This window comes from Colius striatus, chromosome 11 (genome assembly GCF_028858725.1).
Source record: "Colius striatus isolate bColStr4 chromosome 11, bColStr4.1.hap1, whole genome shotgun sequence".
In the NCBI taxonomy this organism is placed as follows: domain Eukaryota; kingdom Metazoa; phylum Chordata; class Aves; order Coliiformes; family Coliidae; genus Colius; species Colius striatus.
In genome coordinates, this window is record NC_084769.1 from 23,460,903 (window position 1) to 23,488,352 (window position 27,450).

The following is a 27,450-nucleotide window of genomic DNA, read 5'->3' on the forward strand; positions in this document are numbered from 1 at the left end:
ATGCTAGCTTTCTTTTTGTACAAAAACCTAATCTCTATGACTGTGTGAAATTTGTGCCCTCTGCATTGAAAGCATACATCTTGAAAGGAAAGTTCTTCTTCATCTCCTTTGTACTGGGGAAACCATACTGACCACAGAAGATATAAGCAGATTAAGTTGTGCCAATTCATACAGTCATTCTTGTAGTCGGAGGAGTACGTCTTTTATCTGAAATCTCGATTATGCTTTATTTCGATTCTGTTCCTTGTATTGTCTTTAGGTTTCTATTGTGTAAAGAGTTGCAGGAGCTCCCTCTAGTGCACGATGTAATATTCGAAACACCAGGCTCGAGCTGTGACGCTTATAGGCTGAAATGTCTCCTTTATGTGTTTCATATAATGACTCCAAATCCTCTTGGCTGGAAGCTTGCTGGAAGTGATTTATTTGAAGGTGTTTCGTATAGCAAAGCTCCTCTAGGATATGAAGTACTCCTCTGAAAGTCACCTTTTCATCATCTTCTTCCGTGGTTAATTTGATGTGATAAAATGTGGATTCCTTTTCTTTACTGAATTTTCAGTAAGACTTAGGTGTCATGCTGAATTTTATGCATTTAAATAATTGAAGTGGTTGTGAAAACTGGATTTTCTATTTTATCAATTGCATTTAATAAACTTATAATGAGAAGATCTTTTCAGTTGACAGAGAAGGACATAATGTGTTAATCCTCAAAATATTGATATTTTCACTATTGTCAGGCAAAGGAATATTCATTTAGTTCATTTTTCAAGCACTTTAGTATAGCTCTGAGCACAGTGTTTGTAAAGATGACATTACAATTCACGAAATTCAGCCTTGAAGACCCCACACAAGACACCAGTAATAATCATGTTCTTTCACCATATTAGCCACTGTAGCAATAAACACAATCATTTTACTTCTGATTTCCCTGTGTTTGCATTTACTTTTCCCAGATGACTGACAAGAAAGCTTATCTTTTAACATATTCAGTAGATTGTCAAATGTGGAATTTGATACGGCATAGCAGAATACTAAGGGAAATGGTACACATGCTCATGGAATCGTGAGCCTACAAGAAAGAATGAAAAGAGAGAGAAAGCAGGAAAGCAACCTGCATTCTAGGAAGGTGCAATGACAAGATGTTTGGAAGCAATAACCTCTCCAACATTCACATGAAAACTGGGTTATAGCAGAACTGATTTTTATGTGGATGGTTTATATAACTGTTCAGATATGTGTGCATTAATGTCTATCCTCTCTTGGGCTCTGTGACAGAGTCTGTGTTCATACACAGTGTCAGCATAGGGTTAAAAAGTAATTCCCTTTCATTTTCTATTTTTAAAGTGGTTGCATAAAAGCACTATGTGCAAATAGCTCAAAATAATGTCTTCATCCAGTCTTAAATGTACCAGTTACTTTTAGGGACTGCTCTGATGTTTTGGCACCAATTTCACATATATGAAAGTAATTTGCTTAGAACTCTGTTCAAGTTCTTCATTTTGCCCTAAGTGGAAGTGTACAGGGTTCAGTCATTATCACAGCCTGTAAAAATTTGGCTAGTGCAGAGGCTGTGCATATAGTCCCTGTCAATGAGTCACATGGTGACAGCATATGGCAGGAGAGATAACAAAGACAGGACTGTGAGATGAGTAGGAGTCTGTGAAAAATACATTTTTCATACGTTAGTAATGAATTTCATAGTGAAAAATGTGAAAGTCTCTATACGTCATCAGAGCTCTTTAATGAAAACAAAATTGTTAGCAGGTCTGCTGGCTTACATAAGTAAGCTTTGCATAAACTAAATTGTTGCAGAAGCACCAGGGAAGGTTTTGGAACATCACCAGCCATATGGTGATGATACACAGCTGTAGGCTTCCCTTCCAAATGTGAGTGTGAATAGTGATGCCTCAAAGAAAACCTTGCACCACTCAATCTTCTGTTGTCCAATTCAGCTACCTGATAATCTATGGAATGTCTATGACCCATGATTTCATTGTAACTGGGGATTCTGGAGACCCAAGTAGCAATTTCTACTGAAAACAGTTTCTTCATCTGTACCTAATCATATAATTAAGCTCCAATCTGACTGACACAGAACTAGCCAGAGTTGTCCTGGTATCAAACCTGCAAATGCAATTAATAATACTCATTTGATCTATTACTATACAAGAATAAGTAGCATTGTGGAGAAGAAGAACAGAATCGAAGAACAGAATCCTTGATCTGGGTAGTTATGTATCGTGTACTTGTTAAAACAACTTAATTTCTCTTCCAGTTCATAGATCCCTATGCCTCGAAGCCCTTTCATGAATTCAGAAGAAAAAATACGGTCCTATCTTTCTGCAGTGAGGAGTTTTTATTATGGTGGTTCTAAGGACAGCTCTCAGGATAAATAGAGCTGTATACAATGATAGTGAGGTTGGTAAGAGATGGAGGATCTTTTTGCAGAAAAGGGCAGAATTTTGCAACCTACAGATGCTAAAGAAATATCACTATTTTAAATGTTACCTTCATGTTCTCAGAGCAATAACAACAGAGGATTAATACATGTAGATGTATTTTAGTTCTAAAATATAAACTAATGTGTTTTGGGAGAGAATGAATAATGGGAAAAATAGTGAATAGCACAGCACAGTTGAACTGTCAGCACCTGAAGACAGAGCCTCCCTTTCTTGTCATGGCTGGAAAACATTCTAGAGGCAACCACTTCCCCTTGATCAGGAATGGAATACTGAGCTTGGGAAAGTGTGTCTGCTTCTATATCCTCCTCCAAGTGTTGCAATGACTTGAGAGATACAGGAGAGAGAGACTTCTTCTGTTACCAGCAGAACAATCCATATACTCAAGTCAGTGTTAGAGCTAAATTATGTGAATTTTTAGTTCTATGACTTTTACATCTGAGTATGATCTCCATAGTATGTCTGAATGAAGAGTCCCTTTAAGCAATTATTGTTATTTTGGTGCTCTCCACTTCTTTCTGTTTAAAAAAAAATGTTTGTGACAGCCTGTATTGTTATTTATGTGTATCCTAAATTCTTGCAATTCTTGTCTGGATGGGTACTGTGATGGCTGGGAAGGATGGAGGCCTCTGCTACAAAGAGCTTGCTGGATTCATTTGTGTTTATACATTTCAAATGAGTTTTCTTACAGGAGCTTATTGTGGTCAGTCTTTGGTGTAACTAAGAAACAGTGGAAGTGGGAAGAAGTTCAGCATCAGTAAACAAATGAAAAACTAAGTGATAGGTATTTCTTTGTTAATTTTGTAATTTGAAGGGGATCTAACTCACAGTGTTGGCCTTCTTCAGAATAAGTACTCACCTTCTCCCTGACTAACCTTCTTTTCTTAAAATGGTTATGGAGGTACTTGGGCTAGGTTGAGAAAAGCAATTTTGCTGAAGAGACATTTTCCCTTTCTGAGTCTTCTTGCCTGTCTGAATGAATGTTGCTGTTGTAGTTTAGATTAAAAAATAAATAATGGGAAAGTGACAGAAGTTCCTAGAAAACGCTAGAGTTTGTAAAATAATATTGTGAAGTAGATGTGGAACCTTGTTTCATTAGGAGCCTCACTCTCAGTTTCAGTTGTCTGGGGAAACTGCATATTGCCTTAACTACCAGTGCTGGCAAGGGCAGGCTGATAATGTATACTGTGGACTCACATTTGACAACTCTTTCCCCCAGGCTATGTCTTCTGTGTGATTCTGTCCCAACCCATAAAAAAAAAGGACATATGCTCCATTTATCTCTTGCAGTTGAAAGGCAGAAAGAGTGGATAATTATACTGAGAAAAAAAGTCCTTTTCAAGGTTCATGTCTTCAGACAAGTCAAGCGTATACAAGTAACACATTTGGCACATTTGAAACAGCAAAAATGAATTTATTTTTGAATCTTGTAATTATTTTCTCAAGTTTGGCAGAAAAATTGGATCAAGAATCTTAAAATCAGATTCCTTCTAGTCACTCATATCATCTTTCACAGAGCATTTTGTCCTACAGTGCATGCTGGAAATTGGTATTCCACAAAGCCAATTATAGTTCTGAGTCAGTAAGAAGTAATCAATGTATCTGATCAGATCATTTAACAGCATCTTGGTTTTGCTTGTGTACAGATGACAAAAATTTGAGAGGTTAATAAATAGTGGGGAAAAGCTGTCCAGTGATTTTGTTCTTTTTGTGTTAGCTAGTCAAGAACCAGGAGCCTGTTGTACTGGCTCTACACAAAGAGCATCACCTCCAAAACAAGTGCTCACTTTGTGGTGCTCGTTTAGAGCCATTCTGAGTTAGAATTCCTGAGGCAAAAATGTCAGCTATCTATGACAGAGCTGAAAATGTAATTAGGACTGTTACCTTCAGTGGTGATTAAGAAGCAAGTGCTGTTCAGATATTTAAAGTTTTATTATTTATGACTTTTCATTATTCTTTTTGTAAATTCTTTTCTGGAAGAAAGCTTGGCACAAGACTGTGAACACGTTTGATCTTTGTGTGCTTCATCATCAGTGATGCAGCTGTCTTAAAGGTAGCAGTTAGTGAATAAATCTAAATACACATAGCTGAGCTGACTAGTAGAGAAAAAAAAAATAAAAAAAAAAAATTAAAAGATTTTACTTCCAATACCAGTTGTTACAGTGTTTCTAATTAGGATTACTCAGCCATATTTGTTTTCGTCTTAGGAAATGAAATGATATAAACAATTTTTATAATAACCTTAAATATGAACAGAAAGAGACAGTAGCTTAACAGGGAAGAATTATGATTAAGTCTTTGTCTCTCATGCTACTCTTTCCTTGTATGCCTTTTACACAATGGATCAGATGATTACTTTTCACCCAAACACATTTTCTGACCCAGCCCTCTTTAGAGCCACATGAAGACCAGCAGTGACACCAGGAGCCAAGGTAGGAGAGAGTAGCTGTGCGATAGGAAGATGGTGGAAGCACATTTGGGCCCAGAGAGAACTGCAGGACTGTGGCTGCCATTTCACAGCAGCTTCCAGTGATCTGTGCTGGGACCATAAGGCACCTGTCCCTCCCTGTGCTCCTTCTCTGACATCCCTTCTCTCTACATCCAGCTACATGTGCCCTCTCCTCCATCACACTGACAGTCCTGCTTGCCTGGTGGTGAGGGAGCAGAACTGTCAGGAGCACATAAACCTTTTTAGCTGACCTCAGTTTTCTGCTGTTGTAGATGAAAATCAGCTTCCTGGCCAGCAAGAGCAACAGGACAGAGTCTGGGTGTGGGGTTCAAGGAGGGGATGGACCACAACAGTCCTCTGAGGCTGCTGTGAACTGCCTGCAGCCTTGAATGTCTAACCTCCACACAAAACACTGCCAGGTCTGTCATCTACAGACTGAGACTCTCTCTGGCCCCAAACCTGGCATTTCTGCCAGCCTGTATCAGCTGCAGGGGAAACAGAGGGACAACTAGCAGGGGATCATTTTGTCAGGCCAGCTTGCAGCTCTATTGCAATTCACTGCTAAATCACAAATGAATCTGTGGGATTTCATTGTCCTCTGTTTAAACACTGATTGTATAATGTATTCCTGTTATTGCTATAATACACATACAGATCCAGGTAAATATTTGTTCTCTTCTCGCTCCCTCCTCTTGGATTGTCTTAATTGTGTTTAAAGCCAGTCTAGATTAGGGATTTTCAGCTTGTGGTTTGCAGGCTGCTGGGTTCTGGCAGCTATTCCAAGTGAGCCTGGGAAACAACCTTAAGAAAAGCCTATTGTCACTAGCTGCAAAAGGTTCCTCATCTTGACTGGCAAAACTATAGGGCTCTACAAAATAAAGGAACTTAACATGCCACCTCCCCTTTTGTTTCCCATGATTTGGTTCACACTCTGCTGGCAGTGTTAGCTGCTGCAGATTCTAGCACAATGTTGGAAAACCATATGTTGTTAAAACTCTAACAGTAAGGATTCTGGCATTCCTTATACTGTAAATGTATAGCCGCTGCTCCACAACAGTCCTGAGCCTATGTAATACATTGCCTGTTTTGTCTTCCTGGTATAGTGGGAGGAGGAGGGACGAGGGAGAGGAAAACCAGGAGGTTACCTAGAGCCGCTGAATGCTACATAGTCTGACTTCTTCAGTGTTACAGTCAGTGTTCTTGAACCGCAGTCTTTTGTGTTTTGTCTGGCCTTTTCAGGTAGAGAACCTGGATTACTGCCTGGGTAGTGCTCTGACCTTGTGGCAGAACAGATACAGGACAATCTCCAGTAACATTGGACTTCGCTGTATCAGAAATTCGTCTGGGGAGGATACATCTTCCTTTCCCCAAGACAGTCTCCTAGACCATTCAGTATTTCCAGACTAGTTGATTTGGATTACAGTATTTAAACTTCTCTGGAACACCAGATATTTTCATGCTGTAATTTGCTTAACATAGTGCCACTGTCCTTATTCTTTATACATCCCACAGTCACTAAAGAGTCATTTAAGCCAAAGAAGATTTTGAAATTGTGTTTAAAAAGGATGTGAGTGATGTCAGGAACAGAATTTCAGATGGATGAAGCAATATAATTAGCAATGATGTGAAAATTAACACCAACATTAAATAGAATAAAGGGGATAAATTACAAAATATGTACAGTGGGTCCCTTTCCATTTCAGACGGAGAGGGCTGGTTCTGTGTTATCCCTAAAAGCCAGACATCACAGAATTTACACAGCTTGGACTACATACTGAGAGAGGTAAAAAGAGGTCATCTCTTTCAGAAACATACTATGGTGAATTGGGATGTAAAGAGATGTGGTTAGCTAGGGAAAATGTCAGGTAGAGTAATTTCACCTCTCTATATCAGTCTTGGGTTAGTTATTAGAGTGTTCTGTGTGCATTTGTGGAGCAAATTTTTTATCAAGTTTCAATAAAGATTAATTTAGCAACAGAAGCAGTTCAGAGTATGTTTAGAAACATCCTGTCCTTCACATCAGGGAAGATGAACTGAAATATAGAACAATAAGAAGAAATGCAAGCCGGCCTTATTTAAATGGTAGTGAGTTAGGCAGCTCTGTGGAAGCTCTGTGAGAATTTAGGTGGAGGGAAGGAGCAAATTTACAAATATTAAATATTTCGTATTTTCCAATGCTAATGGTATTTTCTTCAGATTGGCAGGATTTGGCAGTTATTCTTTTACTATTTAATTGGGAAATACCTACTGTTTACATTGATAAACATTCACTCAACGTTTGTGTTTTATTTGCTGATTATTCCAATTGCATTAATGTGAAGAATGGGGCATATTAATCTGTGTTGTTCAGATCTAATAATTTGATTCCAAATGCCTAAGTTTTTCATAAATACACTTAACTGCCACAAAAATATCTGAAGAGCACAGTATACAGCAGTTATGAGTTTCATTTTATGCTAGTTAAGTGTGTGAGACCACAACTGGATTTTACTGTAAAACAAAAAGAAAAGCCCTTATCCTTTATAGCCTGAGTTTATACTCTTGGACTTTGCTCATTACTGAGTCAGATGATGATGTGTCCTTATAGCAGAAAGAGGTAATGATGTTGATGGGTTGTTCTCAGAAGATTCATGTTGTCCCTTGTGACCAGGTCCCTTCTGTTTTGATTACATAAAGAACATTCTGTTTTGATCATGAAGATTCATTGTGATTGGCAGTGTCAGTGCTAACACATTCCAGTCAGGGACAGCAGCTGTATCTTGCATCAGAAGCAATAGGAACAAGAGCACCGCGCTAACAAGACTACAGTCCAGTTCTGAAAACTGCCCAATAGATAAACTGCATGATCTCAGAGTCTTGGATTAGACAGGATAGGTAGTAGGTTCAGCACATCAACACCCTTCACGTTGACAAGCTTTTTTGTAGACATCATGAGAAATGGAACTTTTAAGGAAGATAAAAAGATTGTTTTGTGGATATTTGCCAAGAGCAGAATACTTGTCTTTTCCACTGACACAGAAATATGTGAAATAAACAGAAGTGACGGGATGTTTTTTATGTTTATGACAAAAAGGAGTGTGTTTGTACTTTTTTTAAAAAGTGTTCTGGTCTAGCCATCAGTGTGAGATTTCTTTCCTCTGTTTACTTTCCTGTACTACAAACAACCATTTACTCTTTTTAGGAAATATAGTCTATGTAAATGGAAAACATCAATATAGATCATTAAAAATCTGTCTATGAAGTAGGACAACAGAAGGTGTTGCACCAGATAATGTTAGATTATTCCTTCTCAGTTTCATTTTTAGCAAAATTTCTTTTGAAAAGGTGACAGAAGGAAGAATGAGGAGTAGATGGGGCAGCTGGAATCTAAGATGTGCTGCATCAGTGTTTCTTCATTGTGTGTATGTTCACACAATGCTCTGTCCTGAGCTTGGAATCACCATAAGAGATGCAAAATGGGTTTAAATTAACTTCTTTCCCACTTGCCAGAGGCTTTACCTTGTTGCTGACGTCCTCAGGGAGTTCAGGATGTATCCTTGAATACCCACTAGCCCTATCTCACTTTAACGACTTTTCCTTTTGGTGTTAAATATCATTATAAAGTACCCAGAATGAATTTCTAGGCACTAGACTTCCAGGATTTCAGTTGCAGCATTCAGCAGTGTTCTCAATTGCTCATTCTTGACATCTGTCAGAGATGTGAGTAGAGGCCATTGTCCTTGTTTTACAGATGGAGAAGTTGAAACACTCAGAGGTGGAATGACTAGCTAGGGCCATATAATATGTAAACCACTGTCACTCAAGAGACAGTGGTGCTCTTGCCTCACTTGCATAGCATTTTCACTACAGAGTGTGGCCAGCAGGTTGAGGAAGCTTCTCCCCACCTCTACTCTGCCTTGATGAGGCCTCATCTGGAGTACTGTGTCCAATTCTGGGATCTCCAGCTCAAGGGGGACAGGGAACTTCTAGAGAGAGTCCAGCACAAGGCCACAAGGATAATCAGGGGACTGGAGCATCTTCCTTATGAGGAAAGGTTGTGGGAAGGGAGATCTCATTAGTACTTACAAGTATTTTAAAGATTTATGTCAAGAGGATGGAGCAACACTTTTTTCTGCAGTGTCCAGTGATAGGACTAGGGGTAATGGACAAAAGCTGGAAGACAAGAAGTTCCACTTAAATATAAGGAAAAACTACTTTACTGCAATGGTGACAGAGCACTGAAACAGACTGCCAAGGGAAGGCAGCATTCCTGTGCAACCTGGCCTAGGTAGACCTGCTTTAGCAGGAGGTTGGAGTAGATGATCTTTAGAGGTCTCTTCCGACCTCTACCATTCTGTAATTCTGTGATTTTAATAAGTTCACAAATTCAGTCCCTAATTCACATTCAGTCCAGTTTTTGGCACTCTTGTTTGTCATAAAACTACTTCATCTAAAATGTTATCACCTAGTCCTCAGAAGGCACTTCTGGCATCTGGGTGTAACGAAGTATAGGACAGCCTATCCAGTTTTTTTTGTCTAAATACATGCCTCCTGGCAGACATGAAGATGGGAGATGTGTGCAGAAGTTATCTGGAAACAAAGGAAACAAATCTTCCCGTAGTTCATTAATCTTTAACTTCTTTTTAGTTTGCCCTTTGAATAGTTGCTGCATACCAATAGCATGGGTAAGAGGCAGGTCTTAAAAAACAGTAACTTTGATACCTAATGTTTATTGCATTTTTCCATCTTTATCATTATAGTTTGTTTCTCAAGAACTAAATAATTTCAGGTAAAAATACAAATAAAGCCATGGATACTAAGAAACCAGTAATTCTAATGAGAAACAACAACAACAAAAAGGCTGTATTATTGCAAAAACGCAGCAGCAGAGAAACCCAGGACAATGCTGGCTTGAGATTCTTTCTGACAACTGTAGTCACACCTCTGTCAGGAATGCTCACAGCAGAGTTAGCATTTTCTGACATTTTATTCAATGCATGCAATGTAGTTATAGCAGCTGTTTCATTGTAGCAGAGAAGCAGAAAAATGACAGGAAAATAAGACATCATTAGCCATGTTCTGGGGGTTTTTGTGCACTGGTCATAGTCTGTTGCAATATTCTTTTTCCCTTTGACATTCACAGTGAAGTATCATTTTTGGTAATGGCTGAATCATTTTGTGTTAAAAGGATGGACATGTACAGTTTGTCAAAGAAACATTGTAGAAGTGTCAATAACACAATTTCAATTTAACTTTCTAAAATAAATTTGCTACACTGACTGAGAATTTAAGGGAAGACATTTTCCTGTTATGCTATTAATACATGTCGATTCCTAAAGAAAAGAAATTTTAGAATGTACTTTAAAATACAGCTTAGTCTTCACATTGTACTGCATTTAAGGAATATAGATTTTAAAACAGTCCTTGTTACTCTGAATATTTTGATAGTAGCCCATTTGTTGACAGTATTCAAAGCATTTTACAAAGGTATAAATTATTAGCATTTCTCCCTCCAAAAAGAGGAAAAGGAAACACAGTGTGATTATGTGATTTGTGCAAGGTCAGGCAGCTGGAAAAAAAAGAATAAAACTGAGGTCTCTTAATCACTGGTCCTGACAGTTTCTGCTAGTCTGTTTTTCTCCATTTAGTTAGCTTGCAGTCGGTTAAATACACAGATATTTAAATTAAAAGTGCTGTAGTTTTATGAAACTCAGAAGATTTTTTTTTAAATGTGATTAATTCCTGTTTCTGTGCAAATTCTCTAATTTTGCAAAGATCTTCATAACTCTGTATTCCTCCACTCATACCTTGCCCTGCTTCCTACTTTTGCTGTTTATGGATGTTTCTTAAGAAACTATATGGTTGTCTTAGTGGATGGTTTGAAGATGCTTTGATGGTACAATTTTAGACTATTTAGACTGGCTAGAGGTCCTTTTAATACTTGCATTGTTTGGTAAAGGTAGAGGAAGAGCAGAAACAAGTGTTCTTTCTGGGTGATTTATACTTTGTTAATTGCAAAATGTTGCTAAGTTGCCTATAGACCTGCACAAGGTCAGTTATTGTCAGTTTTGAGCTTTCCCGGCTAGGAGAAATGAGCAGGCACTTTGCTCTTTGGCTGCCAGACAGATTGACTCTCTCAGCTGCTTCATATATTTGTGGGGAGACAGTGATGAGATGACTGAAATATTTCCAGCATGGTAGTGATGATTGCATTTCTCTTACCACCTTTTATGTCTTCTGGAGGTCTCCCTGCAGATATGACTCTGGGCTGGGCTAGACAGAGCTCAGTCCTGGTGACATGTCCCAACCAGCAGAAGTCCCTGTGGCAGGGAGTGTGTTCCAAGGTTTCTTACAAGCTGTGCACCCTGAGGGCTTGGTTATAAATCATGAGACAGGTTTTTTTCTGATTAAAAGCACTGGTCAGCACGGCATGTTCTACATAGAGCTATTCCAGGGATCCAGCGTAAACTAACAGAGAACAGAAATTCCCACCAATATTGGTTACATTTTCCTTCAAATTTTGAGAAAAATGTTTTTTGAAGGACCTTTTTTATGACAGGATATTTGGCAACATTCTTCTCTGATGTTTTTCAGCAAGCTGCGTTCACTAAGCATTTTGTTTTACTTGCAGCATCCTAGCAGAGGTTGGTGCAGTCTGCGTAGACGCAGCCTTTCTCTGCAGATGGAAATACAACCAATTGAGCTGGCTTTGGAACACTCTATCAATTAATACTTTCTACCTGGAAATACACTCCCACTACTATTATACTGTGTGCTCAGCTTTATCCCTATTATATGGTTATTCTGTAGCACTAGAAATATTGATTTGTATTGGAAAAAGAATCATCTCTACAAAGGCTCCTTGTCTTTGGAATTCTTACCTGTGCCTTGGGTCTGAAGTAGCTTGGATAGAGGACATGTTACCAAAAAAAAAAAAAGGTGACTTCTTGGAACTGGATATGTGGATTTTATAGAGAAATTTTGATAAAGAAATATTTTGATAGAGAATGATAAAATTAGAAGGGAGAGGTGGTGTGTGGGAGGGCTGTGGGGACTTTCACTAGTTGTCAGCTATATCTTACTGACTGACTATATTTTCAGTAGCTGGAATCTTTTTTTGTATGTTTTATTTCCTCTCATGTGAACCAGGTAGCACACTGATAGCCTTTCAGGAGAGGTATACAAGAATATTCAAGCATGTCAGTCATAAATAGCAGTCATCAGAAGTGATCAGAAGTAATTTGCAACCATTTAAGAGCTAAAGATACTCTGCTTCTTGAAGTACACTTAGGAGAATCAAAGGGAATGGGCCCAACTCAAACCCATTGAGTTAGTTGGGGACTTCCCAGGGATATCAGTGAAATGTAGATTAGGCCTTAAATCATCAATAGCAGTAAATACGGAGGATGTAAAACAAATAGGTTACTTAGTGGTGTGGTTGTTGCTGCTTCTACTTTTCATCTTGTGTGGCTTTTGTCTTGTTTCTTCTGGATCCCCTGCCAACCAGCAAGAAAAAATATATCACTTGCAGTTCTTTACAATGTTCCAGCTGGAAACAGTGATCAACAGTAGTACACAGGTTTATCTGATCACCCTGGTAACCTCACATGCCATGCTGAACTCCAGTAAACACCAAAACTTGTTTTCTGTTCAGAGGTGGGCTGTGCTGAGGTCATGGGAAAAACATGCTTCATTGGCTTTTGCTTTATTTCATATTAGTTTTTTGAAGTACACATTTTCTGTGTTAACATTTGAGAGTAGTAACTCAGATCCCCTCAGTCATCTGATTCTATGGATCCAAATTGCTGTAGATGTAGAGCATTCATTCGTATATAAAGGCTTGGAAGAAACATCCCTTTACAGCTATGTAACAGGGAGTATAAAAAAATGTATTTTTATAAGAACCGTTCCTGGATTTTATTTAGCAGATTCAAATAACTTGACAAATACAGACCTCATGTTAGATCTCTATTATTGCTGTTCATTATATTCTTTATTTGTTTGCATGTGGCTTGCTCAGTGATGAAAGAAGCACAGAAATAAAGGCAGCCCTTGCTTTATAGTCTGTAATCTAAGGTCTGTTTCTCCAGAGATTAAATGTGTGCATAAAATTATACACATGAATAGTCTTATTTAAATCTATGATATTACTCTCATGCATAAATATTTGAATCTTCAAAGGACTGGAGGCTAAAATTGGTACTTTCCCTCCTTCACCCCAATTTAAATAGGGACTTTTGTGATTGGCTTCATGAAGGGCTTGTTTGAATGGCTCAAATGAGAGTCCACAAATGTACAGATATGGAGTTTGCCAATGATCACACTGAAAGCCATCTTATGACAGTTTCTCATGATAATTTTCTGCTTCCTCCAGCCAACATGTGCAGCATTCCCATCTCTCCTCAGACCCATACGCACCTTCTCCTCTACCAGGGTCATCAACAGGTCATAGGGGACTGACTGTCTGTGTGTGCACTGGTTGGAAAAGGGTATGAAGTATCCAAAGCTCAGGATGGTACTGCTATGTTGCTTTATCTCATGCTGAAGGAAAGCTAAGAACAGGTACACTTGTAACTGCTGTGGCCAGGAGATGGGTAACATTATTATTATTAACAATAATTGTGAACTATTCTAATTGACTTATGCATTTGAGCTCTTCACATGATAACTTTTAACTTATTCAGAAGTCCTGAAAAATGTGATCAAGTAACTGCAGTCATACAGCTTGGTGCAACTTGTGTGTACTTTAGTCACGCTAATTCTTCAAAGATACCAGAATGTGTTAAGAAGGTAACTAAACACTCGTCTCACTCTGCTGTTTTACAGAGAGAGCAACTATTTTTTTTCCTAAATGCTTTCTAAGTGGCCCTTAACGGGAGATCCAAGATCGTACAGACTTACAAAGCATTTCTTGGACTTTAGCCAAATTGTGACTATTATCCTAAGATATCACCCCTTAAAGAACTACATTTTTTTTCCGATGGGAAGTTGTTACTGGAACACTGAATCTTGTATTAACTAGCTGATATTGCATTTCACTGCCTTTGGAACAGGACTTGCCTTTCTGTAGCAAACCCAGTCCAAGTCTTGTGATTCCATTTGTTGCATTTCAGCTCTTTGGTAGTAGATCCAGAGTTCATTGCACTAGCTGTGAAAGACTATAACTTTGAGGGGACTCTTTGCTGGGAATGTCTTTTGAACTGTAATGACGTTCCTCAGTAGGAGTGGCTGCCTTGCTTCCTTGAGCCTGGGCTTGCTGCTCTGGGATTCTGTTACTCATGATCTCTTTAAGTACCACCTTGTGGTTTAACTAATATGAAAACTGCACAGTGCCACACACTGCAGCTAAAAGGTGCTTCAGGAAAGCATCTAATTCATCCCTTTTTTCTATAGTAGCTAGCAACAGGACAAGGGGTAATGGGGTGAAGCTGAAGTACAAAAAGTTCCACTTAAATATAAGAAAAAACTGTTTTACTGTGAGGATGATGGAGCAGTGGCACAGACTGCCCAGAGGGGTTGTGGAGTCTCCTTCCTTGAAGGTCTTCAAGACCCACCTGGACATGTTCCTATGCAACCTGATCTAGGTGAACCTGGTTCTGCGGGGGGGTTGGACTAGATGGACTAAAGGTCCCTTCTATGATTCTATGATCCTACCATTCTATGATTCTATGGTCTCTGAGCCACATGCACAGTCCACTGTAGCTGTGCCACTTCTGACAAATACTTTACATATCCCCTGAAGCCTCCAAAGATGGAAGAACCACACCTCCCTGGTGTTTGAAAAGTTTCACCAATGCCTAACCTGAATCTTTCTTAGAGCAATTTAAACTCTTTATTTCCTGTTGTGAGATTGCATCTGGAATATTGTGTCCAGTTCTGAGCTGCTCAGTTCAAGGAGGACAGGGAGCTGCTGGAGAGAGTTCAGCACACGGCCACAAAGATGATGCAGGGAGTGGAGCATCTCCCTTATGATGAAAGGCTGAGGGAGTTGTGGCTCTTTAGCTTTGAGGAGACTGAGGGGTGACCTCATTAATGTTTACAAATATGTAAAGGGTGGGTGTCAGGAGGATGGAGCCAGGATCTTCTCAATGATGTCAAATGAGAGGACAAGGGGTAACAGGCACAAGCTGGAACACAAGAGGTTCCAAAGAAATACAGGGAAGAATTTCTTCACTGTGAGGGTGATGGGGCACTGGAACAGGCTGCCCAGGTATGTTGTTGAATCTCCTTCTCTGGAGACATTCTCCAGACACCTGGATGAGTTCCTGTGTGACATACTCTAGGTGGTCCTGCTCTGGCAGGGTGATTGGACTATATGATCCTTCGAGGTCCCTTCCAACTCTTAAGATTCTGTGATTCTGTGGTTTTGTGATCTCTGCATGAGGGACGAGGTCACTTCTTTCCAAAGGCCTTTTAAATCAGAAGCCTTTTTTATCACGTTTCTGCTATGACTTGCCTTTTCCTTAGCTGAACAACTTTGGTTATTTGTGTTGTGCTTTTTGATTATTCTTGTTGCAGTCCTCTAAATTCTACCAGTTGGTTTAGATGCTTTTGAAGTAAAATGGTCAAACGAGACAGTGCTTTAGCTTAGGTCTTATGTAGACTGTTTAATGCAGAACTGCATTATGTATCTGATCATTTACTAAATCCCAGTACAGTATTTGTTGCTTTCATACAAGGATGGCATTGCTTACGCAGTTCTGTTTGATATCTATTATAAACCTGATTTCTTTTTCTGTGGGATTGCACTAAGACATTTGTTCCCTACCTTGACTTTTTATATCTGATTCTGCCTGCTTCAGAAAGTAGTCAGCACTGTGTGTTGTGTAACAGTATCTTATTTTTTAGACCAATGTCAGAACTGTGTCAAATTGTAAACTTACTCTCCAATGTAAATGCAATCCCTCCTGCCCTGAGGTCTCCTGCAGAATCAATCGGTGTACATTCTACTTCATCCTGTGTTAATATTTAATACTATCAGATACGATATATTCTTGAGAATGCTGCTCAGAATAGATCTCTGGTATGACTGTCAATTTGACTTTGCTTCACTGGTAATTGTTTTCAAAATATGCTTTTCCAACTGGCTTTGTACCTATTTTGTGAGAATTTAATCTGCCCTTTGCAGAGAGAATTTGTTGTGTAATAGTGCCAGTTTTACTAAAGGGTTGAAAATCTACTGTTTTCATCACTAATCTATCAGGATTGCTACCTGGTCATGGAAAGAAATTAGGTCAGTGTGGCGTGATTTGTTCTTGATTAATGTACATCACATGTGATTCATCTCCCTGTCTTGCCTAGGTACTTAGAAGTTAACTTTTTCTAGGAAGAAAAGTTAAACTGACATGTCTATAATTGTTCAGCTCCTCCTTTTCCTATCTTTCTGTCTTCTGCTGCCTTCTTTAGTCCCCAAGAGTTGTCAGAGGTGGCTGCTGACAGTTCTGAGGTAGCTGTATCCCTCTTTAAGTTTCTTCAAGTTTCCTGCATGAAATTCTATAAACCCAGCCAATCTGAAGATAGTTAATTGACATAATATTTTCTCATCCATTCTTTTGTTTTTCCATCTGAAATTTTACTTCTGTCACTCTACTACTTAGGATATTAGGCATCTCTCTGCCACTAATCTTTCTAACAAACACTGATGCAAAAAATAAATCAACTACTTCTGGCCTTCTTGACTTATCTGTTAATATATTTCCCTCTATTGAAAAATAGATCAACACTTCTTATTTTTATTGTTTTACTACTAACATACCTGTGGAATGTTTTTGGTACCTCTTGATATTTCTTGATAGACCTGTCTCATTTTATACCTTTGCTTTTCTAATTCTGTCCTTACTTGTTCAATTTATTTTTTATACTTACCATTTGTGAGCCACTTACTGTTTCCCTTCTATGCCTTTGCTTCTAATATTTCAGCAAAATTCTCTTTCTTCCAGCCAAAGCTTTACTACACCTTGTAGCTCTGTGCTAGTATATATTGTATGTGTGGTTAGTATTGTTTCTCTAAGTAACAACCATCTATCTTTAACTCCTTTTACCTTGCACTTGCTCCCACATGACCTGCTCCAGGAATTGAGCTATCAGTATTCTGTTTTTATGGAAATTTTTCTTCCTATCTATTGTTTCTACTTTTATGTTCTTACCTCCTTCTGTAAAGTAATGACACTGGATCATTTCATGATCACCTTCACCTAAGTTACCTTCTGTCTTCACAGCTGATCCTTCTGTATTGGTCAGGATCAAATGTAGGTGAACAAGCCTTCCTGCTGCTTTCTGCAGATTCTTATGCTGTACCTTATCTTTCCCCTTTTTATTTTTTTCTGTACTTTTCAGTTGAATCAGATTTCTTCTAAATTGTCTCTTTTATTCTGTTTTGATTAGGATAGGAGATTTGTTGGCCGAACTTCATCCATATTCATTTTATTCACGTTTTATGCATTTTTGTTGGAGCTTAGTAGAAACTAAAAACCAAAATATGCATTCATTTTCACTAGTCTATTGCTGTAGAAGTCTCATGGTTTTTTGTCTTAACTCTCCTTTGAAGCATATTCCTAACTAGAATTAAAATCTAGAAGTTAGATTGAATATATTGTGCTTTATTAATTTAAAAGAAATAATATTTTAATTATGTAGGATTTAATAATAAATTTAATAATTACGTCAGTGCCAATCTAGCCAACCATTTAAGTATAAATTTTCCTTGTCTCACTGAACTTGATGAGGATTTGATATCTTTTTAAAAGAAAATGGAAGCAAAAATTATTAATACTCAGAGTGATATCTCTGACTTCATTGTTTATTTATATACCTATTTGAAACCTTTATTCAATGGTTTTTTTCCATTAGAGGCATCTTTCAAAAGATTGTTGCTAACCTTAGCATGTTTTAACTGCAAATCTAGACTGTCTAAGGCATACTTCACAGAGTTCCAGAAACCAAGAAATACTGAGGGATGATCTATCGCCCTTCTAGTGACACAGAAGTGTTTCCAAATTAAATTACTCTTTTGGAAAATTGTTGACTTACTAATGAAAAAAATCAAATTGAATTGTGCTCTGATTTACCATTTCAGAGACTTCTTGTAGGGTATAAATAGAAATAAAACACTGCTTGCAATGTTTTCCATATACAGGCCTTTCTGTTGAGATTATCTTATCTTTATTGATTTTTGTCATGTGCTTCCTTCAATTTTCCCCTTCCTGGCAGACCTCTAGTCTCCTGGTGCCTTTGCAACTCCTAGAACTATTTGATTACTACAAGGACTTTGTCACATCGTTAAAATCCTGTGAGAGCTAATGAACACATGCCCAGCTTAAGAAAACTGATAGTTTACAACCCAGCAGTACACAGAGTGTTTCACTGTCCTTCTGACCTGATTGTCCTGCCTTTCCTGTACAGGTGTAAGGGAGGCATGGCTGCGTGGGCCAAGGTACAAAGTCTTGCCCTTGTGGGAGATCTCTGTGCTCGGTATGATCTGCCCAATCTGCATGCCCAGAAGACAGCCAAAATCAGTCCTTGTGTCATATCTCCTGACTTTTCACTCTAGAAGTAAATTTGATCCATGCTGTTAACTACCAGTACCAAGAAAGCAAAACATCTTCCTATCACTTTGAGGTGGCTGATGAAGTTCAGTTGTGTTTTCCTTTATCTCCATGTCTACTGTCCTTTAACCCTCTGCTATCCTTTTTCCTCTGTATTGTGTCATGTGCTTCCTGTCTCTTTTCACCTGTGCCTGTTTTCCTGTTTCCCTAATCCTGTTCTCTGCTTCTGTCTTGAAGAGCCCTGGTAGTCCTCCCTTTCATTCTTCCCTTTGTGGAACCAAGTCACCTGATTTACTCTTTTTCCTTCCCCAGCCCCTTTGTGAAAGTCCTTACCCAGGGCTCTGCGAGTGACCTGCGTGCTCTTGCGTTTCAGAGAGTGGCTTTAAAAGGGTTGCCAGCTAGGCCTGATGATAGTTCAGAAAAGACAAATAGTGGGAGCAGAACTTTTTCTTTGTTCCTGTTTCTTGTGCTATGCTTTAAGGGAGAAGATAAGTCAAAAGAAAAAGATGCTGAAGGAGTAGAGAGTTTCCGTGGTGGGGAACTGAATGGCATAGGCAGCTGTGTGTGGAGTGCTCTTGGCCCACTGTGAGTCAAGAGCAGCAAGTGGATGAGCTGGCTATGCCATGTAGCCTCAGATTTGGTATGCAATTGCGTGCTACAGTAGTACTTTAGGAAGTTTAACATGCATTTGTTATTCATCTTCATGTATCACGTTGCTGTTTTAATTTGCTGAGCGTTAAGAAAGTTTGTGTTTAGGATGCGTTCAGAAAGCTTTTTCTACTCATGTCCCATGGGCAGAACTTGAACATACATGTCATTCTTTCTTTTTACACTTCTTTGTTCAGTTTTTTGTTTTAACAATTATTTTGTTTTACCACTTAATCTTTAAAAATGTGTTTTATTTCATTTTATTTTTCAGACACCTCTTATTGAACCTCACATCCCACATCGTCCTACTAAACCCATTACACAGGTAACAGGACATAGGTGTGCTATAGAGCCAGGTCCCTAGACAAACTGAAATAACTCCTGTTTCCAAGTGCGATGCATATTGCCCGAAGTGATGCTTTTTGTTAGGTGCAATAAGTATGTCAGACTTAAAATCCTGAATGTATACGACATTGCTCTGCAGAAGTAAACATTTGTGCAAGGACTTTTAATTTAGGGAAAAGAGAACTTGTGTTTTGTTTTGCAAAAACAGTGCAGACATGCTGGAAAGTTTAAAATCTGTATGTCTTGGTCCCTTTTTTTCTTTTCCATGATCACCAAGGTTCCTTCGGAAAAGATCCTCAGAGCTGGAAAGATTTTGCGGAATACAATTCTGTCCCGAGCCCCTCACATGATAAGAGATCGTAAATACCATCTGAAGACTTACAGGTGTGTGAGCTGATTGTATAGAAGTCTTTGAATTTTTATGCCTGCCATCCTCTGATTTATGGTTTATGCTTTACCATACTTGGAGGTCTCAAAAGGTGTGAAATTATTCTGTGATGCTATTTGAGCCTGGATGTTATACAGTCTTTAATGGGCCTGGTAAATCTTTTCTGAAGTAATTTGACTGGAAATTGAGTCCATCGTTGTGAACAGAGCATTCACATACAAAAACTCTTCCAAAGTTAATAGCATAGTTAACTGGAATACTCTGTGCAATATCAAGTTAAAATGTAGATTCTGTTCTCTTTATATATCAGTAAGAGATAATAGGAAAGTTCGTTAATATATTATATTACCGTACTGATTGCTACAGCAGTGTTGCTCAGTGTGGAGCTCTGATGAGAAGCATTCTCTGGTGAGAAACATTCCTTCTGTAGATTTTCTGCTGTATTTAAATTTTCTTTTTTCCAGTGTATTGTCAGGCTTCCTTGTCTTCCTGCTGGTGGCAGCACTGTCTTGCTGAAGTAGAATAACAATGGCACTTGCAGAATAGGAAACTAACTTCCGAGAATCAGGATGTATCTACTGCTGATTTAAGAAGCAATCGATTTGTTTTAGTGTCTAATGTATACATCAAATGCCTGATGCATTATTCAGAGTATATTTAAATAAAAATTAGTTTAAAATCTCTGAGTATGTCTTTTTCTAAATAGTAAATCATTATGTTGCTGATCCACTTTTGAGATAAGTGCATTGATTTTCCGTATTTCATTCCAAAAGGTATTTAATATGAGGCAAAACATTTGGAGCTTGTGAGTTGATCTGAGACTATATCATAGTATGGCATTGCTCATTGTTCTACAAGAACATAAGAGCATGCATAATAAATGAAGACCAGTGCTGATCCAAACACATGCACCTTTTTGTCATATATATAACTGGGAAAAACTCTCACTTTTGTATCCTTGGGTTTTTTAAATATAGAATGACAAAATTTAGATTGGATCCAGATGAGGGAGAGATTTGTCATCAAAATGAGATTTTAATTGGAAGAGCATTATTTAAGCAAAGTTTTAGCCATGTCAGTATTATATATTTTCTTGGTTTCTAAAAGTGATGAATGAAGTGTGGAGCCACAAGAGCCTGTCTTGGACTGGCCGGCTTCCTCTTTGTTCTGCGTGTGATCAGTTATAGATATGTAAGTTTTTGATCACATTGCTTATTTGCTTCTGTTCTGCTGAGCTTGGGAGTGTTATGAAAAATAATTTCACTTAGTGACCATATGGCATTTTGGTTTTTTCCTCCTCTTTGGATTTTCTCCAGAACTTGAGGCCTACTGTTGTCTGCCAGTGGGTCAGTCAGGAGCAGGGAGGTAAACAGCATCTAGCATGAGAGAGCCTTGGAAGCACTGTAGACCTACAAAGCAATGTCCCCAAATACAGTGTGGCCAGAGTTTGGTTACAAATGGAGGAGCACCCTCACAACACTCTTTCTTCCTTTGGGGGACCGTTCTCACCGGCAAAACTTTTACAGAGTTAGATGATTGTTTTCATGCAGGATTCTGAAAAGTGTGAGGCTTTTGCTATCCCATGGTATACATAGAAGGTTTCCTTTGAAATTTGGGTTGGAGGTTGTTGCACTGGTTCAACAGAGTTTCTACCAGATGGCACAGCTTCACTCTGAGCCTCTGAACTTTGCCTTTTTCAAGACATTTGTTCTGTTGAGGCAATCCTCTGAAAACTGAACACCTACACTAGTATTTCAAGCATAATATGCATAGATGGTCATGTGTTTTCTGTAGGGAGATCTGACAAAGGTTATACAGAGTTTAAGATATCACTGTTCTTGGCAGACACTGTGTGTGATCTCTCTTTTGGCTAGCTCTGTTTTCAGTTCTGTCCATTTATTTGGCCTTCAGGCAATGCTGTGTGGGGACAGAACTAGTTGACTGGATGACACAGCAAAGTCCTTGTGTACATTCACGAACCCAGGCTGTTGGCATGTGGCAAGTATTGCTGGAAGAAGGTGTTCTTAACCATGGTAAGATAAAGAAGATCAGCATCTTGACTAAAACTTGGGCAATGTGTGACATCAGTGTCTCTGTAGATCTCTTTCATGAAAAAGAAAGGGATCGTGAACCCAACAGAAATGTTGCTGAGCTATCAACAAACTTTTAAACTTATTAGAATGTTAAAAAGTAAATGAACAATTTATAATGATAACTCTAATTATACCTAGGAGTACACTAGCTTGTGCCTTTATTGCAAGAGCTTGATAGCACTCAGGCCAAAACCAAGAGATACATTAACATAGACAAAACTGATCATTGAAGATTTGCAGAATTTGGAAGTGAGTGTGAACATTTGTGACCCATACCTTTGAAATGATTTTCAGTGGTTTTGGAGTGGTTCCCACATTCAGCAGTCCAAGTATTCCAGTGCAGAGATCTGAGATTTTGTGTTAGTTTTCTGACTATATTTTTTATTGACTTTCAGCTTCTATTTGGCAGGATTTACTTGGTAACTGGATATTATAGACCTCAAAAGGGTAGCTTTCTAAAGCAACATTCTTATTTGAAGCTTTGCATGTACAGTTTTACTCTATTCAGAAAAAACAGCTCTATTACAGTATACTTTCATTTATCCTCTGTTGTGTTTCCCATATCCCAGGGAGAAATTTCCACACTGAGAAGACAAATTATTTCCACTGCTTCCTTACCCTAGGGGCTCCAATTTTAATACCTGCTAAATAGTATCTTCCACCAGGACACAGGCCCATGAACTTGCTCTTGGGATTATATTTTGATGATGTGAATTTCTGGTACATCAGAAAGAGTTTAGATGCTTTTGTTACCTTTTAGCCCTGTCTGAAACATGTAGGGCTAGATGTTCATGCTAGAGCACACCTCTTAGAAATTCACAATATAACCATTCCTACAGTGGGAATTGTTTGTTTAAATGATGTGAAACAATAAGAACAAAACCAGATCTAATAAGAAAGAAACCCACACACGTGTGTATTCACATGTATGTATGTATACACACTCACAGCACACATATAAAGAAGCCTTTTGGAAAGCATTTTTAGTACACAATTGAAAAGCTTCATAATTTGGACGTATGTGAGAAATAAAGATATTTCATACTCTTACAGTTTCTCTGCAGCTTTCTTTCCCTACTTTAATGTATCTGTCACATAGATGATGCTACACAGATTGCTACAAGATTACTTTAATGAGGAGAGCTTAATGTTTCATATGTTATGCTGTTTTCAGTGGATCAGGAACACCACTTTCAAGACAAATACTTATTTTATCGATTTTTGGATGACGAGCGGGAAGATGCCCCTTTGCCAACAGAGGAAGAGAAAAAGGAGTGTGATGAGGAGCTACAGGACACTATGCTGCTTCTATCTCAGATTGGGCCAGATGCTCACATGAGGATGATACTCAGAAAACCGTAAGCAGATTAATGTTATACATGGGCCTTCTTTGTGATGTGGAAATGAGAAAACTACATTTATTATCAGGCATCCTTTGGCCGGTTATTTCACTTCAGTGCCAGTTTGTTCAACCTCTAAAGTTTTGAGTCCATATTAAGTCATTTCCAGTCCTTATCAATGCTTGTAAGTTGAACTGTGTGTTGAGAAGAATGATGCCATACTCAACTTGAGGAAAATGATGCACTATGAGTTTTTCTTTTGATTCTGAGTCTCTCCAAAAGTACGTTGTGGTAACAGAAGAGTCACTCTCCATTAACCCTTTCTGTGTAGACACACCATTCAATTAACTATGCTGCTTTCAGTTAATGTGAGTGAGTGGTACAGTGGCAGCACAGCAGGTACCTTTCAACTACAGTTGTCAATGGCAGCCACTAATTAGGTTCATCCTTGGTAGAACTTTTTTGAATTAAGATAAGCTGGACTTGGCCTGTTACAGTTTGCTAGCAAATTGTGAAAAATATGGCTCTGTGAGTTTATTTATCCATTCTTATTGTTATAAAATAAATACATTAAAATAATGAAATACTTTCTGTACCTAGGCCACAGAGGATGTCTGCCTAACCTTTTAATAGCTATCAGATCATGTCCTCTCATTCATTGGCAAACCATCCTTTCAGCAATGCTTTCTTCTCTTACTGAAAACTGTGCTAAGGGCCGTTTTTACAGGCAGCTTTATAGTCACTTCAAAGCAAACAGTATAAACTCTGTTTATACCACCATTGAAGGCAACCTCTTCATTATGCAGGTTGTATTTAGGGGCCACTGAAGATATACTGTACTGCTAATTAAGCAGACTGAGAAAAACTAATTACTTAAGGTCATCTTCACTGAAGATTTACTTTTAAGGGCCAGTTCAAGAAAGGTAAGTACACAAAGCTGGATCCTGCTCCTTTGAGGCAAATTTTGTCTTTTCTGTGGGATAGGATTGGCTCCTGTCTATGATGTGACAACATTTTTTTATACTACAGATGTTTTGAGTCCTCTTAACACAAGTCCTTACTCCTGTCCTGTTTCCAACTGTATCCTTTCTCCACTGCGTTCTCGTCCCTGGATTGTGTAGATTGTAAGCTCATTTAGACAGCGCTTTTCCAAAAACTTGCCAAAGACATTGAATTTCAAAGAGTGCCGTCAGATACTTGTGCTCATAAAAGTAGGCAACACTGCTATACAGCAATCATTTTTAAATAAAAAATTATCTTCCTCTGTGTGTTAAGAGGTCTAGTAAAATACAACCAGAGGAGCAGTCACTCCCTGTCACACAAAATACATAGACAAACCTGATTGGGAGTGTGGTGCTTCTGTAAACTCTTACAGCATCAGGAAAGTGAGATGTTTTCTTCTTACAGAGATATCCTGTGCATTCTCCACTGGGGAGTGAAAGAAGGTTTCACGTAGTCATGAGTAAATGACAGTCTTTAGGAACAGTGCTATGGTTGTGCTGTGACCCTGCACCTTTGCACTGTCTCCTTTGCCTCAGGCTGACTGAGCGGGTTGACTCCTGGAGAATTGCATCCTTAGGTTATGGTTTTTGTCTGGCTACTACATTTGCTTTCCATCTTGACTTTCAGAGCAGCCAGTGTAAGTTTACCCTGGCATGATCAATGTTGATTGTCATTCACAGTTCTTGCAGAGAGCGGAAAGGCTGAAATGATGCTGTGGAAAGTACTGCTCTCCCCTCTGTGTTGTCACTTGCACAGCATCACCTGAGAGAATATTCATAGGAGACTTTTCATGAAATATAGTCAAGGGAAAGAAGTTTTCTCAAGACTGACAGCCATCTGACATATTTCCCTATCCCTGTCCCCCAAAGTGCTTCTTTTTGCTGCCCTTAGCTCATGGAAGCAAGCTTGTACTGCCAGGCACCATATTAACTGCTGTTCTAGTAGTCAGTTTACATACGTTATGATTTCATTAGTTGAAAATCCACCCTGGGCTGAGCTGTATCCAAGCTGTTAAAATCTGCATGAATCCTCAGTGTCCTGCTAGTTTTGACTAGACACTATTACAGCTGCCAAAAGTTCAAGGAATTTTCAGGGCTTCAGGGACACTGGCTTTAACTGACCTGAGCAGGACACAAAATTCTCACACCAACACAGCTGCGATTTATAATAGTCACCATTTCTGGAGAGGTTGCAGAACTCAGATAATTACCCTGAAAGAAATAAGACAATATTCTTTGATGAGAAGATTACTTCGAGAATTTGATTGTATAATGAAGCTGTTGCTTTTGAAAGGTACTTTCTATTGTTCAAAATCTGAAAATCTCTAGCAAAAAGTGTCACTTGTTTTGACAGCCAACTTAAAAAATTCTCTGTTTATTACATTAACTGCAGCATTTTAACTGTCAAACTGTGAAAGAATGTTCTATAGTTTAAAAAACAGAATAGAACCAAGGGAAATTTTTGGCAGGCTTTTGTTGCTATTGGGTGGGTTTTTTCTTTTCCTTTGGAAACACATACACTGAATGTGAAAATAGCTTTTTGTGAAGTAGCAAACATGGCTCTCTGCTCCTTATAAAGCCTGGAGCACAGATGCAGACCTTGAGCAACAGCCTGGAAAAAAATATTGTCGAATTAAACCAGCTCTTTCTTAGAAATGTTTCAATCCTTCCATTTTCTATTTATTTTTATTTTATTTTAATGGTGTTTGGATATACCTAAATTGATGGTAAACTCTAATTAAATAGGATACTATAATACAATGCTAAACACAATAATAACAGGAGTCTTTAAAGGGAGAATTATAATTGTTAGACAACAGTATTTAAGTCAGATGATGTTATGGATTATATTATCTTTTAATACTCTAGGCTACAGTAAACTAACAGTATGACTGAAGCAATAAATTTATGTTACATATTCTTGGTAACTTCACTCAGTCTCAGTAGAAACAGTCTTTGATTACTGATCACATTAACTGGAATTAACATTTGACTGGAATAAAATTCTAGTGTCACTTGCAGAAGTAAGATTAATGCCGTGCTAGGGAGTGGAAATACAACCAAATCTAAACATAGTAAATGTCAAAAAAACACCCCATAATAAAATAACAGTTACTGCTAAGAATCTATAGGTTCTTGAAGATCATGTGAAAACTAAGCAAGATACATTTATTCTCTTGTTCTTAATTTTTTTTATTTCGCTATTCCACCCAGCTGTTACTGGTAGTGGATTTCTCCACGACGAGTGTGTTCAGTTTCGTAGTCTCTGGTGGAGTTTCCTGCCACCAACATTTAACAAACCAAGTGTTATTTGTGGGACAGCAAATACAGATTATCTTTTTGTTTTACTGATGTTTATGAATATTTTATGTGGTAACTGGTGTTTATGGAATGAATCAAGAAGCACTGATTCAAATACAAAGATTATGTAATTAGCTTCCGTGAGTAGACCTGCATTCACTTTCATGCTCAGGCACAGGTACTGGGTAAAAGTATTTATGTCTCCTATATATTCTTCATGATACTTGCAGATAAAATTTGTACTCTGGAAATAGATGTTTATTTGACATATAGTCACAATGTTATGGAGTCTCTGATCTTTTCCCTTGTTCTTATTATCTGAAAATTTTCTGGTTAGCTGCGTTATAGAAATAATCAATTATATTGCTTGTACGTACATGGTTTATCAATGGCAAAGTACTATGTTATTGTCAACATTCTAGTCATAGAGAAGCTCAGTGTCTCTGACCTTGATAAATTCTCCAAACACTGAACAGTTTTTATTGATCACTTAATATCACCCGAGTTCTCCCGTCCATTAATGTGTAGCCTTGTTCTCTACCTATTCCATTTATTATCCTGTCTATAACCAGCTATTGCTGTTAGAATGTGTCCCCTGCAGAAACTAGGTCTTTACACAGCAGGATCCTACAAATCAACATCAGTGGGTCACCACATAGGTTTTACAGAAGCAGTGATGCCTAATATCTCTCCACGTGACATCTGCAGGATCAGAAGTAAAGACTGTGTACATCCACTATAGATTGTCAGTCCTTCCAATGTGCTAACAGAGGAGGCAAATGGACACATTGAAAGAAGACTGGACCCTTTTATCTTGATAGAGATGTGATGTAGGAAGACATCAGCCCTTTATATATGAATTCCATGTAGAGATTTGTTAATTTTGTTACACTACCTTTTCTGTTT

General features: G+C 38.3%; 1 protein-coding gene across 1 annotated transcript in view; it reads left to right on the plus strand.

The window, feature by feature from the left end:
• RAPGEF4 (Rap guanine nucleotide exchange factor 4) overlaps positions 1–27,450 on the plus strand; it is a 151,679-nt gene that overhangs the window by 78,456 nt on the left and 45,773 nt on the right. The window contains exons 7-10 of the mRNA XM_062004607.1: positions 19,348–19,401; positions 19,699–19,805; positions 21,721–21,842; positions 23,077–23,260. Coding sequence (XP_061860591.1) covers positions 19,348–19,401; positions 19,699–19,805; positions 21,721–21,842; positions 23,077–23,260 — 467 coding nt within the window. The remainder of the gene's footprint in view (positions 1–19,347; positions 19,402–19,698; positions 19,806–21,720; positions 21,843–23,076; positions 23,261–27,450) is intronic.